Genomic DNA, 15,667 nt, shown 5'->3' on the forward strand with positions numbered 1-15,667 from the left:
CTATTGATACAAGGCAGAATGGAACCATGCTTTATGTTGTCGATCCCAAATTCTGACCCTACCATCTGAATGTTGCAGCAGAAATCAAGACTCTGGCATCAACAAGGCATTTGCACTAACAGATCTGCCCCTCACTGGATATTTTTTTCTTTTTCGGACCATTCTCTGTAAACCCTAGAGATGATTGTGTGTGAAAATCCCATTAAATCAGCAGTTTCTGAAATACTCAGACAAGCCTGTCTGGCACCAACAACCATGTCACTTCAAAGTCATTTAAATCACCTTTCTTTCCCATTTGGTGCTTGGTTTGAACTGCAGCAGATCATCTTGACCATGTCTAAATGCCTAAATGAATTGAGTTGCTGCCCTTTGATTGACTGATTATAGAAATTAGAGTTAATGAGCTGTTGGACATGTGTACCTAATAAAGTGGCCGGTGAGTTTATAAAGTTATTTATTTGTCAGTTTAGTTTTGATTTGTTTTGTTTTGCCATTGCATTGTCAATGCAACATCTCCCACAGTTCCAAAATGTTTACCCACATAACATTTCTATGACCAAAGACTGACCTGTGCTTTCATTGGCGTCCAGACTGCCAGCCAGTTGTTCCAATAATCTTGCTCGCGCCGCGTTTCTCTTGTGCTTCTTGCCTTCGTAGTGTTGCTGTGCCATCAGTGGGTTGTTGAACCAGGCGCCACACAAACAACAGTATTTCCCTGCCTCTCCGTTATTGGCCAGCGGCTGCCATGTGGGAGGGGGTGGTTCTGTGGTTTGAGAGGTGGGCGGAGCTGAATCTGCACAACAAAAAAGGCATTCATAATTCATAAACATCCACCAATATAAATCGCCAGTATGAGGCTCTTCAGCATCAAAACAAACAATAAAGTTTCAATTGAGTGCAGCTAAAATTGCCCTGCTGGCACACACACACACACACACACTGATCTACTGAACAGCTATGGGGGTCAAGAGAAGGTCAGCGCATGTGGAGATGAAAATTCACCCCTGGGTTTGCTTGCCCTTCTTCATCTTATGAGGAAAGAGAAAGCAAATGGATTGATCTTTCAGATGACACTCTGGAAGACACCAAGGGACTTGTTACCATGGTGACCATTCTAAATAGCCACAGGCCAGGACAATGCCGCAGGTTAGATTGAGATAAACACACAGAGATTGTTTACTAGACTTTTAGGGTGCTTTTGCACCTTTGTTCAAACACAGGAATTAAAACTGGTATACTGTAGCCATTTCATCTTGGTTCTAAAAAAATTTCTAAACGGTAAAAAATTGGTCACATTCAGGTCAAATTTCATCTCTAGCGTCAAAACCGTACCTGTTCATATTATATGTTTTTTTCTGACTTAGTCAATGTTGAGTCCAGGCATCACAGAACTCTTATTACTTGTGGAGCCCCTTTCACACATACAAACCTTTCCGAATAATTACCGACAATTTTACAGAAAGGGATGATCATGTGTGAACAGGCCCTTTTTGAAAATACCGTTAAATTCGTTCCGCCAATTTGCGGAAAGAAAAGTCACATTACCAGTAATTCGACGAAATGCTGCACTGTGTAAACGCAAAAGGAAAATTACCTGAAAGAGTGTGTTCACAACTAGAACGCGCTGACGTGAGACGTCTACTCCATAATTATCCGTAATAATCTTCCGGCTGTATGTATTCAGTGGGAAACAGGAACCAGTGTGTGTAAGGTGCATGCTGGGAATTGTAGTTCATTAATAGTGTGTGTGTGTGTGTAATTAGATTGCTGTTGATCATAACAGTATGGTTGTTTCCAGTACTGTGTTGCAGCTGGAGAGGCACCCGCTGTGTAAAACATATGCCAGAATAATTGCCGGTTCAATCTGCTCTGGCAACCCCTGAAAAATACCTGACCAAGCCGAAGAAAAACGAATAAATTATTATATTATTATTATATTATTCATTTTTACATTATTATTATTATTATTTTGGTGTAGTGTGTCACGCTGGTCCAAGACAAAATTACCAGAAAGCGTGAGAGACTTACTGTAGTAAAACTTACTATTCATATCAATGAAGTAACACTTTAGCTATGGGTCAAAAGTACATCTATTAGCAGCCACATTCAGAAAGGTATCATAGCAACAAGTTTGGCAGAAAAATACTTTGAGTCTACCAGCATGCCAGCGTCACACAACGTGACACCGCTGTCTGTTTTGATCAAAATCTGGCAACTGTCATCATCTTCTACATCGTATAGATGAGAAATACAAGTCTCTGATGGTTACATGGGATCTCAAATTGGAAGACTGGTTGCTAGGAAGTTGTTCATTTCATTTAGTTGATTTGTCATTCTGTAGCAACCATGAACACATACTGCAACTACACCTCTCTGTTCTCACCACCCACATCTCACTCGGGTGAGCAAAGATGATTCAAATCACTGTGCATGGATCACTTACAATCAGCTTTCACTGGTCTGACAGAACCAACAATGCAGTGCGCAAGATAAAATTTTAAAAAGTATTATTGGTGAATGTTTTGAAGAAAATACAATTTAGTGTAGTACTTTAATTTTGTAACAATTTACAATAAGGTTGTATTAGTTAATGCAGTGTTTCCCAACCCTGTTCCTGGAGGTCTCCCATATCTCCCATATTTGGATGTCTCCCATATCTGACTATTAACTTTAGGTTTTCTTCTTTATAGAATTTGTTTTGCGCCAAATAAAACACATTAAACGTTTTCAAAAACAAACACAAATATACATTACCCACTTAAAAAACACTTGAAAAATATAAAAGAATTAAGCAAATGGCAAAAAAAAAAAAAACACTGTCTTCAAAAAAAAGGTATTATTAGTTCGATTCACTTTCTGCTTCGCTTTCGAGAAACGCAGCTTTTATTGCGCTGCCAGAGTTTTCGTTTACATTTCACAAATTTAGGTTTGCAATTCTGACACAAAGCTCTCGTGGAGGTGGGCTTACATGCGATTCATTCTTATCTGCTTGTTAAGTCGTAACTTGTTGGTGATACATTTAATACTATTTTCGGGCTCCAGCTGTCCCTCATTTGAATTGAGAAAATATTTGTTTATGACCTCTTTTTAGTCAAATCACACATTAAAGTAAACTTAATATAATACCATGGTGTAAACAACAGTCTCCGGACCTGCTGCTTCACACACACCAATATTTTAACAATTTATAAAAAAAATTATCACTTTCTGGCCATCGGATATTTGGCTTGGATATATCTATTGTGATTGTGATTTTCGAAAGTATTACATCGCTTTGTAAATTTTTATTATTACCATTTGTTGAGTTTCCCCACAAGCGAATTGGCTTGGGGGATTTTAATTGGCGTTTCATTGAACCGGAAATATTGTGTTGCGCAAAACACCAAAGAAGAAGAAGAAGAGTAAGAGCATGCATTTTTAAACTGCGAACCTGTAAATAACTTTAACCCACACAAATAGAAGACAGAGTAACTTATATTTAAGTTGAAAATGTGTACTGTTAGTGCTGTGCCTTCAGGATCAGGGTTGGGAAGCACAAGTTAAAGTATTTACTTACATGAACAAACTATGAAAACTACATATATTATATCCTTTGTTAATCTTTATTAACATTAATTATTGAAAATAAAGTCATGGATTGTTAGTTCATGTTAACCTAGTGCAATAATTAATGTTAAGTATGGATTTGGATAATGTTGAATTATGAGCAATAATGCTGTAGAAGTGTTGTTTATTAATACGTACAGAACTTCATGTTAGTAAAAACATTAAAAAGCCCCTATTAAGGGTTTTTGAAAATGACCATCCATGCAGTTTGTAACACAGCTCTAAGTGATTGAAAAGTGCATCACGTTTAAATCAATTGATTCTTTAACAAATTAGTCAACTCAGTCGGATAAATGATCGTGTTGGGTTCGGACCTTTAGCTTGAATGCATTCGGTACATCACCAAATATGAAGTGCTGGATAAAACGTAAACATGCCTTTCCCTTCAGACACTAGCGGAGAGCGGGGGATCACAGGACTGATCATGACACAAAGATGACAGTCTTTGACGGATGGAGGTTCGGCTGCGGGGAATAAAAGGTTAAAGTTAATTTTCACAACATAGCCAACCTAGTGCTGTGTTTGTTGCCTGTCATTTTTCCAATTTTTAATAAAATAGCCTATGCTGCAACCCGGCACTAGTTTGTCGTTTGTTATTAAAGGAAAGAGCAGCAGGGACTATTGTATGAGACTTTGTCAGACTTGTAATCACATATCTGTTATAGATCAGTGCTTATACTGTATCTGTGAGGTGAAAGTTTCATGGGCTATTTACATATTGCATCCAAAACCACGTTGAAAATGTGACATGTGCTTCTTCCTTTAACAATTTAAATGCGTTTCTGAACTTGCTAAGGCACACCCACAGCGCGGTCAATTTTTAAAATAGTTAAATTTTTGCCACTGTGTGCATTAATGGTAAATGTGTGTCCTTGTTATTACTTGGGGGGGGTGAGGCATTGCTTTATTGCATTCCTGCATTGGGCACTGTGCTACTTCATCACCGTGGTAGGCGTTTTTTCTCTGTCTCGTGGTGAACCAAATCGACCAATCACAACCGAGTCATCGGACCAATCAGCGCAGATCAGCCTCATGCAAAGGAGGGGTATTGGAACAAATGAATCGCTGAATGAATCATATGGGAGTCATTGGGATAATTCGATTAAAAAAAAATGCATATTATAAGACAATGAAAGTGTACTGCATGCATATCAGCCTGTTGTTGGAGACCCCCGAACCAAAATATGACCTTTTATAATGCAAAATAGGGGTTCTTTAATTACCACTCAGTAATGAAATTGTAATGTTAAGTGTGATCTTTAATTCAGTCTGTAATTTCTTTGTAAACATTTACCAATGAACGTGTTTACACATTATTTATGGTCAATTACTGAGTTTTACTCTATTTTCTGTGTTGTCATTTTTAGCAGTATTAAAAATGAAGGGGATACATTTAAAGACTTTTCATTCTTGATTTTTAGCATCCTGACTGTGTGCTGCTGAACTGTCAGCATGCTAAAAAATCCTGGTTGAGAAGCCTTTAAATCCTCTTTGAGAAGTTGTGTGTCTAAATTCATCCGCTTTAAACCGCCACCGCTACACCCATCAAAGCACTGCTTTTTGGAACAAATTCACAAGCATTCAACAATACATTTCTAGATAATAATGAGTGTTTTTAAGAAAAGAGTGTTCTGGTAAAAATAGTTCAGATTTTAAAAAGCATCTCCTGATCCTTTCATTTGTTTCTTTCTGTGATCCTCATTTTGAAAGCATAAATTCATGCTGTGTGAACATACTGTTAGCTTCTAATGAGGGTTTTAGTTTTAAATGTTTTTTTTCCCCTAATAATCTGTCAAAAAACTATATTCTGTTTGAACTAAGCTTTTCTACTTAGAACACTGACAAATTAAATACACTAGAATACCCAAAGAAATATCCAGATTACCTTAACAACAACATAGCAACACCCGAGAAATCACTGTGATTACTCTAGCAACCACTTGCAAAGACTTAAGCAACTTTCTTAAGCTGCAGTGACACTAGAGTTGAGCTTGCAAAATTCTGTCGTCGGCGCTGCAAAAAGGGGCAGGATAAACCGATCAGATAAATCCAAGCCTCCAATAAATTGCCCAGTTTTTCTTACCTCCCTTATATTCATTGTTGAAGAAACCCCCCTTCCACCGTCCACCTCATCTCCCCCTTTCCGCCATAACCAGGGGGAGCTCTAGAGACCTACCTGATCTCAGACCCCCTTCTATTCTACATGACCAGGCGGGAGCCCTGGGTTCAAGTATCTCTGAGCACAGGGTTCTCCCCTGGGACAGCATGCCAATCCTGCAATTAGTATCGAGCAACAGCTGTGAACTCTTGAAACTATAATTAAAAAGTCAAGCGCAATAACTTTCAATAATAATTGATATTATTTAACACAACGAACAACATGGATAGATTTAAGAGTATATTTAAGAAGAAAATAAAAGAGATTTCTGAAGAATTATGAGTCTCTGAAAATTCATATTTACAGTCACAGGAATAAATGATTAAATTAAATGATAAACTACCTTTGAACAGTTATTTTATAGTTCAATAACATTTCTCTATTTTACAATTTGTACTGTATTTTTGATTAAATAAGCCTTGGTGAGCAGAAGAAGCTTATTTTAAAATTAAAATGACTCCAAACTTTTTTACAGGAAGTGTACATGTCTCAAAATATTGCACAATTATAAAATATTGAGTCTGACATCAAATATAGCACAAATGCATTTAAAAAGTCTAATACTAAAATTGCTTTTACAAAGGTGAAAATACCTCTTGAAATCCTCGTAATATTGATCCCTAATAGAATAATTATTGGGCTAAAAAATAATTATTGGCCTTAATGGAATAATTATTGGGCTAGTCAATAGCTAGCCAACGTTCTTCAAAAAACCTTCTTTTTGGTTTAACAAAAGAAACAAAACAAGTTGTGAACAGGTGGATGTTTTTCTATATTAAATATGGGGAAATCATTTTGACAATGCTTAAAAAATTTTTATATATTCAATTGCTCAACATTAATAATCATGATGAAACATTGTTTCTCAAAATATTGTATAATCTGAAAAGATAATCTAAAAGACAGGACAAGTGCAATTATAGTCAAATGTTAAAATTGCTTTAGCACAGATAAAATGTATCCCTTGAAATCATCATTGGGAGTGATCCCTAATGGAATAATTTCTGGGTAAAAAATACCGGTAGCCAACATTCTTCAAAGTATCTTCTTTTGGTTCAACAAAAGAAAGAAACTAAAATAGAAACTGGAAACAGTTTGAAACAGTCTGAAACAGGAGCCAATTTTTATATTAAATTATTTTACTAATGGAAAATCATTTTGAGAATGATGCGTTCAAGACAGTAGAGAGTATTCACAAGAAAGTGTGGGGAGCAGAGAGAGGGGAAAGATCAGCATAAGACCTCGAGGCAGGAATCAAACTCGGGTTGTCATGAGTACCAAAGTGCATGTGTCGACGCACTAACCACTACACCAATGGCGCTGACATTAAACATTTTTTTTTATGTATTTAATTGCTCATTATAAAAGACCCTGATGAAACATTGTTTCTCAAAATATTGTATCATCTGACATAAAAGACAGCACAAATGCATTTAAAAAGTCAAATGCTAAAATTGCTTTTGCAAAGATGAACAATATCTCTTGAAATAATCATTGGGAGGTAAATTTTGATCCTTTATGAAATCATTTCTGGCAAAAAAAATATATTATTTGAAAGTCAATGGCTACTAGTAGCCAACATTCTTCAAAAAATCTTCTTTTTGGTTCAGCAAAAGAAAGAAACTAAAAGAGCTTTGCAACAGGTGGATATTTTTAATATTATATCATTTTGAGATTGCTAAAAAAAAATTATGTATCCAATTGCTCAACATCAATGATAATGATGATGAAATGTCTTTATAAAAATATTGTATAATCTGACATAAAAGACAACACAATTGCAATTACTGTAAAAAGTCAAGTGCTAAAATTGCTTTTGCAAACATAAAAAATGCCTCTTAAAATCATCATTGGGACCCAAATATTGATCCTTAATGGCCTTAATGGAATGCATAAACTCTGTCCCTGAAATCTGTGTCTGTATTTCTACAGAGCTGCGCATGATGTGCAAAGACAGATGCTGTTGATGAAGCCTGAAGCAAAAGATGGATTTGGAGGAGCCGGAGTGACATGAAGAGCAGAAAGAGACGGGGTCTGGGCAGGTAAAAAACACTATCTCAAGGGCAACTCCTTCACATCCGCTCCGTCTGTCAGCACAGATCTTCGTCTCGTGAGTTTTCCACAGCGAGTGGCACTCTGCATTTTCCTGAAGGTTACTTTTGACTCTGATCTCACCTGAAACCTCCCGTCTACCACTTATTCTTAGCATTTGTGGAAAAAGTCCTTTAATGTTGCTCTGCTGATACTTTATCTTCTTCAGAAATGATTAATGTTTTAGAAAAATGCAGAAGTGCAAGATCCCTGTTCTTAAGGCTTCCATAAATGGGACTAAATAAAATATTACTCATTCTTTAATGGATTTTTTTGTCCATTTCAGTGCACATTAGATCAAAAATCAGCATACCAAAAACAAAATAATACAAATTGTTGATGTGTTACTTTACTTGAAGTTTCTTCTAGAGGTAACTTGAAATTAGAACATTTAACTTTTGAGTGTTATGTTTTATAGACTCCACATTATTAGAACCCACTGTTGATAAACATGGATAGACATGTTTAACATCTAAATCTACTGTCAATTATAATGAGGAGACATGTTTAATGCCTGATCCCATTGTCAATTATAATAGACAGACATGTTTAACGTCTAATCCTTGTCAATTACAGTATGGACAGATATATATAAAAAAAACACAGCTTAAAGCTTGCACTTTTACAATATTGAACTGTAATTAGGGCGAGGCAGTGGCGCAGTAGGTAGTGCTGTCGCCTCACAGCAAGAAGGTTGCTGGGTCAAGCCTCAGCTCAGTTGGCGTTTCTGTGTGGAGTTTGCATGTTCTCCCTGCCTTCGTGTGGGTTTCCTCCGGGTGCTCCGGTTTCCCCCACAGTCTAAAGACATGCGGTACAGGTGAATTGGGTAGGCTAAATTGTCCGTAGTGTATGAGTGTGTGTGTGAATCTGTGTATGGATGTTTCCCAGAGATGGGTTGCGGCTGGAAGGGCATCCGCTGCGTAAAAACTTGCTGGATAAGTTGGCGGTTCATTCCGCTGTGGTGACCCCGGATTAATAAAGGGACTAAGCTGACAAGAATAAAACGAACTGTAATTAGTAAATGCAATCCTTCTTTTCTCTATACGTACAGTAAATGCAAACCAGGCTGCATTAATTTGATCAAAAATATGGTCAAATAGCAAATACTGTGAAATATTAGTGCAATTTGAAATCAGTTTTCTAGTTTCAAGTGTTTTAAAATGTGATTTATACATGTGATCATTCATAATACTTCTATATTTTGTAAACTGTACAGTTGTATATAGTTTGTATAGGATATAAATATTTTAATTATAAATATAATAGGCAATACAGACATAGTTAACATCTAAATCCAACGTCAGTTACACTGGACAGACGTGTTTGACGATTATCCCACCATTAATTATAATAGACAGACAAATAAAAAAAAAAATCCTGATTTAAAGCTTGCAATTCTACAGTATTGAACTGTGATTATTAAATGCAATCCTTCTTTTCTCTATACAATCAATAAATGTGAATAAAACCATTGCAAATGTTTACTTCTGTGTTTGAACCGGTTTTATGGTTCTCTTCAGCATAATGGACTTTTTTATGTTTATTACTGCCGTTTGATAGGAAAAAAAAAAATAAATCCGTTAATTAACAGGTTCTGTATTTTGTGATTCACACGTGTTTTCTGTATATTTACGTTTGTGAATTGCTCTATGAAAGTTTGATCTTGTTTTAAGAGTTTTAAGAGTGAATTTTATTGACATTTCAATTGTCTGGGACAAGATATTGTTTAAGAAATAATATACACTACCTGACAAAAGTCTTGTCGTTGATCCCAGTTGTAGGAGCAACAAATAATAACTTGACTTTTTATTTGAGAAAGTGGCAAATGGTGGAGATTTTACCAATGAATGATCAGTTGAACTGCATTCCAATCATAACTAATACTGCTAAAGTGCTATTGGAAGCTGCATGGACCCAAGTTTTTAACAAAAAATAAGTCAAGTTTGGTAAATGAAAAATCATGGTTTGGGGTTATATTCAGTATTGGGGTGTATAAGAGATCTGCAGAGTGGATGGCTACTTCAACAGTCTGAGGTATCAATACATTTGTGCTGCCCATTACATTACAAATCACAGGATGAATTCTTCAGCAGGATAGTGTTCCTTCTCATATACTCTTACACACCAAAGTTCCTAAAAGCAAAGAAGGTCAAGGTGCCCCAGGATTGGCCAGCCCAGTCACCAGACATGGACTTTATTAAGGATGTCTGGGGTAAGATGAAGAGGGAGGCATTGAAGATGAATCTAAAGAATCTTGATGAACTTCTGGGAGTCCTGCAAGAATGCTTTCTTCGTCATTCCAGATGACTTTATTAATAAGTTATTTGAGTCATTGCAGAGATGTATTATTTCTGTTAAGTGACAAGACTTTTGTCTAAGCAAAGTCAGACCTTATTGTTCTAATTAAATAATTAAAAATCAAGGCATGATCATATTTTATTTTGCTAAAACAAGCATAATCTAGAGGCCTTTGCCTTTCATTTAACCCACTTTATATACTAAATGATCAACTAGAAGCCAAGTTATTATTTGTTGTTCCTAAAACTTGGATAGACAACAAGACCTTTGTCATGTAGTGCATATAGAGAGCTAGTTTTGTAAAATAAGAGAAAATGTGCCAGCGGCTTATTACCATGTATTTGTGCTGTAATTTACAACACCAACCAAGACAATATATCACTTCAAACTATTAAAAATGTCAACAAAGTCACATTTTTGACGGAATGATCAAGGCCTCATAATGCTATTCAAAAGCCTAAATAAGCACAAAAAACATGAATCTGAAAATGAAAACTGTCATTGTACAGACATTCTTTTACAGCATGAAGAAAGTCCAATATCATGGAAAGGCTTTAAAAATAACAACAACAACAACAAAAACATGATCTGACAAAGTTATCCGCTGTGCAGTTTTCATTTGAGATTTATCTTTGACACAAAATTGTCCAGAATGAACGTGAACGAGAGTGAACGATGATGATCACATTCTCACTCTCACCTCTGAGTGCTTGCTATTATCCACTGCATTGTAAATGGAGGACCTGAAACATTAGAAGAATTAGTCTAGAGGGCTGTAGGAAACACTAGCTGGCTTGATTAAATTTCATAAAGGAAAATTATTTCAATAGTCATCGACGGGCTAAATTTAGAAACGTGTCTCTTGTTGGTTGGGATGCCTGCAGTAGGCATCTGTGATGTGGTTATGAACACTTTAAAGTGAAGTGTAATGTAATAAGGATAGAGAATGAAAAATGTGTCAAGATAAATTTGCCTTAAAGTGTAGGTTTAGTGTTTTAATATTACCACCCACACTGATGACTTTAAATATCAACACAGATCGGAGATCAAGTGATTAAAAGTGTTCATCACCAAACCAAACAGTTTTTATAAAATCTAATTAAATAGTGGATCGGTTAAGGGCAAAAAGGTTGATGGAAGGATAGAACTGATATCTAAAACAGTATGTTTGTATCTATTTATTTACTGTAAACATAGTTTGTGATTATACTTTTTGTAATCTTGTGCTCACCAGGCTGCATTGACTTGATCAAAAAGATGGTAAACAAGAAAATACTGTGAAATGTTTGTGCAATGTGAAAGTCAAGGTTCTTTAGTTTCATACATTTTAAAATGTAATTTTAACATGTGATCAATCAGGAACTATTCTAATTCTTTAAAACAAAATATTGTATATGGATACATTGTTTGTATTAGATGTAAATATTTAAATTATCAATATAAATAACATTCTCTCAAATGTTTGTGCACAGGACACATAAATAAATTGTTTAAATATACTATTTTATAACAACTGGTGGCTGTTCCATACACCAAGCTTAGAGAAAAAGCCAGGCTTATTTTGGTAAGTCAGGTTTATTAATGGCGGAGTCTGTTTCATAAATCAAATTTACGATGGTTCATTTACTCTGGCAACTTATGCTGGGAAACTAGCCTGGTCCAGGGCAGGTTAATTCTAAGGCTAAGTCTTAAGTTCAAGCTTAATCAAGGTAATGTAAACATTCACCTGCTGTAATTTGATGCCATTTTACTTCACTTAACCTCTTAATAATGATTAAAACTTAATAGTCACTTAACAGTATATATATATATATATATATATATATATATATATATATATATATATATATATATATATATATATATATATATATATATATATATATATATATATATATACATCAAACGTCTATTAAAAATAGAAAGAGATATACATTTAAATTTAAACAAGTTAGCGCAAATGAAACAAATACAAACTACAACTATTCAACCAAATTTTTATATTTTTTTCATGTTTCTGTTGATTTTTTTTTCATGTTTATTAAATTTTATTTATCACATGTGCACAAACACAATTTCAGTGTATTCTGACAAATATTTAAATTAACGTTACTAGGCCTAAATAATGGCCTATATTTTATAACATATTGCTACATATGTAGCCTATTGAGAAAATCTGCAATTTACTGTCAGCCTTTTCTATTGCTTTGTTGCAAGAGTTTTTGATCATGTTTACATTATTATATGCTTGAACTCTAAAAACAAACGTGTACAGCTCACTCGCTGTGAACATAGCTGTTTCATTTCAGAGATCTTTCAGATCTCGTAGTTGCCATGATAGCACACAATCGACATACTGTAATCGACATAATCACAACAGTAACGTGCATGAGCAGTTATTTAGATTATTTAAACTGAATTCTTTTTATTGATTAGTTAAATCAATTGATCTTCAACTTATGTGTGGATGTTTCCCAGAAATGGGTTGCGGCTGGAAGGGCATCTGCTGCGTAAAAACTTGCTGGATAAGTTGGTAGTTCATTCCGCTGTGGCGACCCCGGATTAATAAAGGGACTAAGCTGACAAGAAAATTAATGAATGACACACACACACACACACACGCACACACACACACACACACACACACACACACACACACACACACACACACACACACACACACACACACAGAGAGAGAGACAGGCATATGATTGTGAGCTTCTGCCACTGGCCTGAACTGTCCTCCATGTCTCTGGAGGCTGGACTGTGGATCACGGGCCACAATACAGTACTGGTGAACTAAACAAACTCAGGGGTAAAAATATGCAACATGATTGAGATGATTACAGACTGGGCTGAGACACAGGTGGAACTAAATAAACATTAACGAATGGCGGGAAAACAGAACAAAGGAATCACATGACAAATCATAAGCACATGGAATACAACACATGGGAATTACATGACAAACACCTGGAACACAACACGATCGTGACAGTGAGTGTTTTAATATCTTATTAAATTATTCTTGCTCTGCCTGAAAGAGATACGTTTTTTTGTATGTGAGCTACTGAATGACATTTTAGTAGACATCATCTGTAAATCATAGTAAAATTGTATGATTGCATGCAATTTTGTTCACAAACTTCACATTCTTTTACTTGGTTTGATTTCCCCTTTTGAATTTGAAATCTTCTGACATTTAGCAGCTTTACATCATGTCACCTAAGATTGTAAAATATAAATCAAAACACTTCAAACTGAAAGCATCTATTCGAGGCACGCTTGAAGCTCATAATCTACTGTACACACACTTTTCAATGCACAATGGCTGAATGTTGTGACATTGCTTGGCAACTATATAAGCCACCTACAGTTACGGCATGTTAAAATGGGTAGGTGTTTAGGTCGTTGGTGGGTGGTTGGATGGTTGGGTAGGTGGATGGTTAGTTACAGTAGTTTGGTAGGTGCATGGATGAATGGGTGGAATGACTTACGTGATCCTTTTATTTACTTTTAGGCATTTATAAGCACAGTGTAATTTTCCATTTAGTTTAAATGATGATGTTGACCTTGAGTCACAAATTCACAGCTGCCTCCAGCACTTTCCGTATGACCTTTTTCTCAGGCAGTTTTCTGCTTCGCTTCGAGAAAACAGAATAACTGTAAGAGCTTCTGTGAAAGACTGACTGTGTTTCTGCAGTGCACATGAATGTTGTGTGACAGTAACTGACATGTATTACCACTTCACCTCTTATACTGTTCATCTTTTCTGTCAGACTAACATTGTACTCTATACTTTACAATGCATTTACTAGTAGGGCTGGGCGATAAATGGAAAAGTAATCGAAATCGACATTTAGAACCTTTAATCGATCAAATTTTTCCAGGATGATTTTTTCAATTACTTTCCCTACGTGTCACGTGACCCCGCTCAAAGTCAACGATTTTGGTAAGATGTATTGGTCATATTTTATTCATTCATTATTTTTCCTTTGGCTTAGTCCCTTATTTATCTGGAGTAGCCACAGTGGAATGAACCGCCAACTATTCCGGCATATGTTTTACACAGCAGATGCTCTTCCAGCTGCAACCTAGTACTGGGAAACACCCATACACTCTCACATTCATACATCCACTCAAACACTATGGCCAATTTATTCCATCCAATTTACCTGTATTGCACTGTGGGGGAAACCGGATCACCTGCAGGAAACCCACATCAACATAGGGAGAACATGCAAACTCCACACAGAAATGCCAATTGGCCCAGCCAGGACTTGAACCAGCAACCTTCTTGCTATAAGGTGACAGTCCTAACCATTGGCCACAGTGCCCACTGGTCACACTTTATTTTTAGTTTAACTTTTCTTTATTAATGCATATTAGTCAGAGTGTTACGGTATCAAAAATAAATAATCAGAAGATTATTTCAATCTATCAGCAGAAAACAAAATGAGTTCACATTTACTTCATATAATCTGAATCAAACAGTACAATATATATTCTTGCATCAATAACAATATTCAGGGCAAAACACAAATAAAAATACACTCATCGGATTCTTTATTAGGTACACCTGTCCAACCTGTACAAATTTCGAATCAGCCAATCACATGGCAGCAACTCAATAGATTTAGGCATGTAGACATGGTCAAACGATCTACTGCAGTTCAAACCGAGCATCAGAATGATGACAGACTTTGAACGTGGCTTGCTTGTTGGTGCCAGATGAGCTGATCTGAGTATTTCAGAAAGTGCTGATCTACTGGGATTTTCATGCACAACGATCTCTAGGGTTTAGAGAGAATGGTCTGAAAAAGAGAAAACATCCAGTGTGCGGCAGTTCTGTGGGCGCAAATGCCTTGTTGATGACCACAGTGTACCCATCTTCTAATGGCTACTTCCAGCAGGATAACACGCCATGTCATATAGTGCGAATCATCTCAGATTGGTTTCTTGAACATGACAATGAGTTCACTGTACTCAAATGGCCTCCAGAGTCACCAGATCTCAATCCAATAGAGCACCTTTAGAAAGTGGTTGAACTGGAGATTTGCATCATGGATGTGCAGCCGACAAATCTGCAGCAACTGCATGATGCTATCATGTCAGTAAGGATTAACATCTCTGTGGAATATCTTGAGTATCTTGTTAAATCTATTAAGGCAGTTCTGAAGGCAAAAGGGGGTCCATCCCGGTACTAGTAAAGTGTGCCTAATAAAGTGGCCGGTGAGTGTATAAATGTTAATTTGAACAGTTTATTAATCATTTACATACTCATTCTGAATTCTCAGAAAAAATCTGCCTACTCTGTCTTAAATACAGATGGTTTGTAAATAATGCAATACTTAATTTAATAGTCATAAATGTATCATTAACAAAGTATGAAAACACAATAATTAAGCACATTATACATGTGCTTATAAGTCAGGAATGCACTGAAAAAATATTCAAAGATGATTTCTTGGATTTACTTTATTTATACATTAAGTGATTGCAAACCATTTATTT

General features: G+C 35.9%; 1 protein-coding gene across 3 annotated transcripts in view; it reads right to left on the reverse strand.

Moving 5' to 3' along the window:
- zgc:171482 overlaps nt 1-15,667 on the reverse strand; it is a 174,195-nt gene that overhangs the window by 62,305 nt on the left and 96,223 nt on the right. The window contains exon 5 of one of the 3 annotated variants that reach the window (XM_005157052.6): nt 569-793. The exons of 1 other annotated variant lie outside the window; for it this stretch is intronic. In XM_005157052.6, coding sequence (XP_005157109.2) covers nt 569-793 — 225 coding nt within the window. 3 annotated transcript variants of the gene reach the window in all.

This window comes from Danio rerio, chromosome 13, assembly GCF_049306965.1.
Source record: "Danio rerio strain Tuebingen ecotype United States chromosome 13, GRCz12tu, whole genome shotgun sequence".
Classification (NCBI taxonomy): Eukaryota; Metazoa; Chordata; class Actinopteri; order Cypriniformes; family Danionidae; genus Danio; species Danio rerio.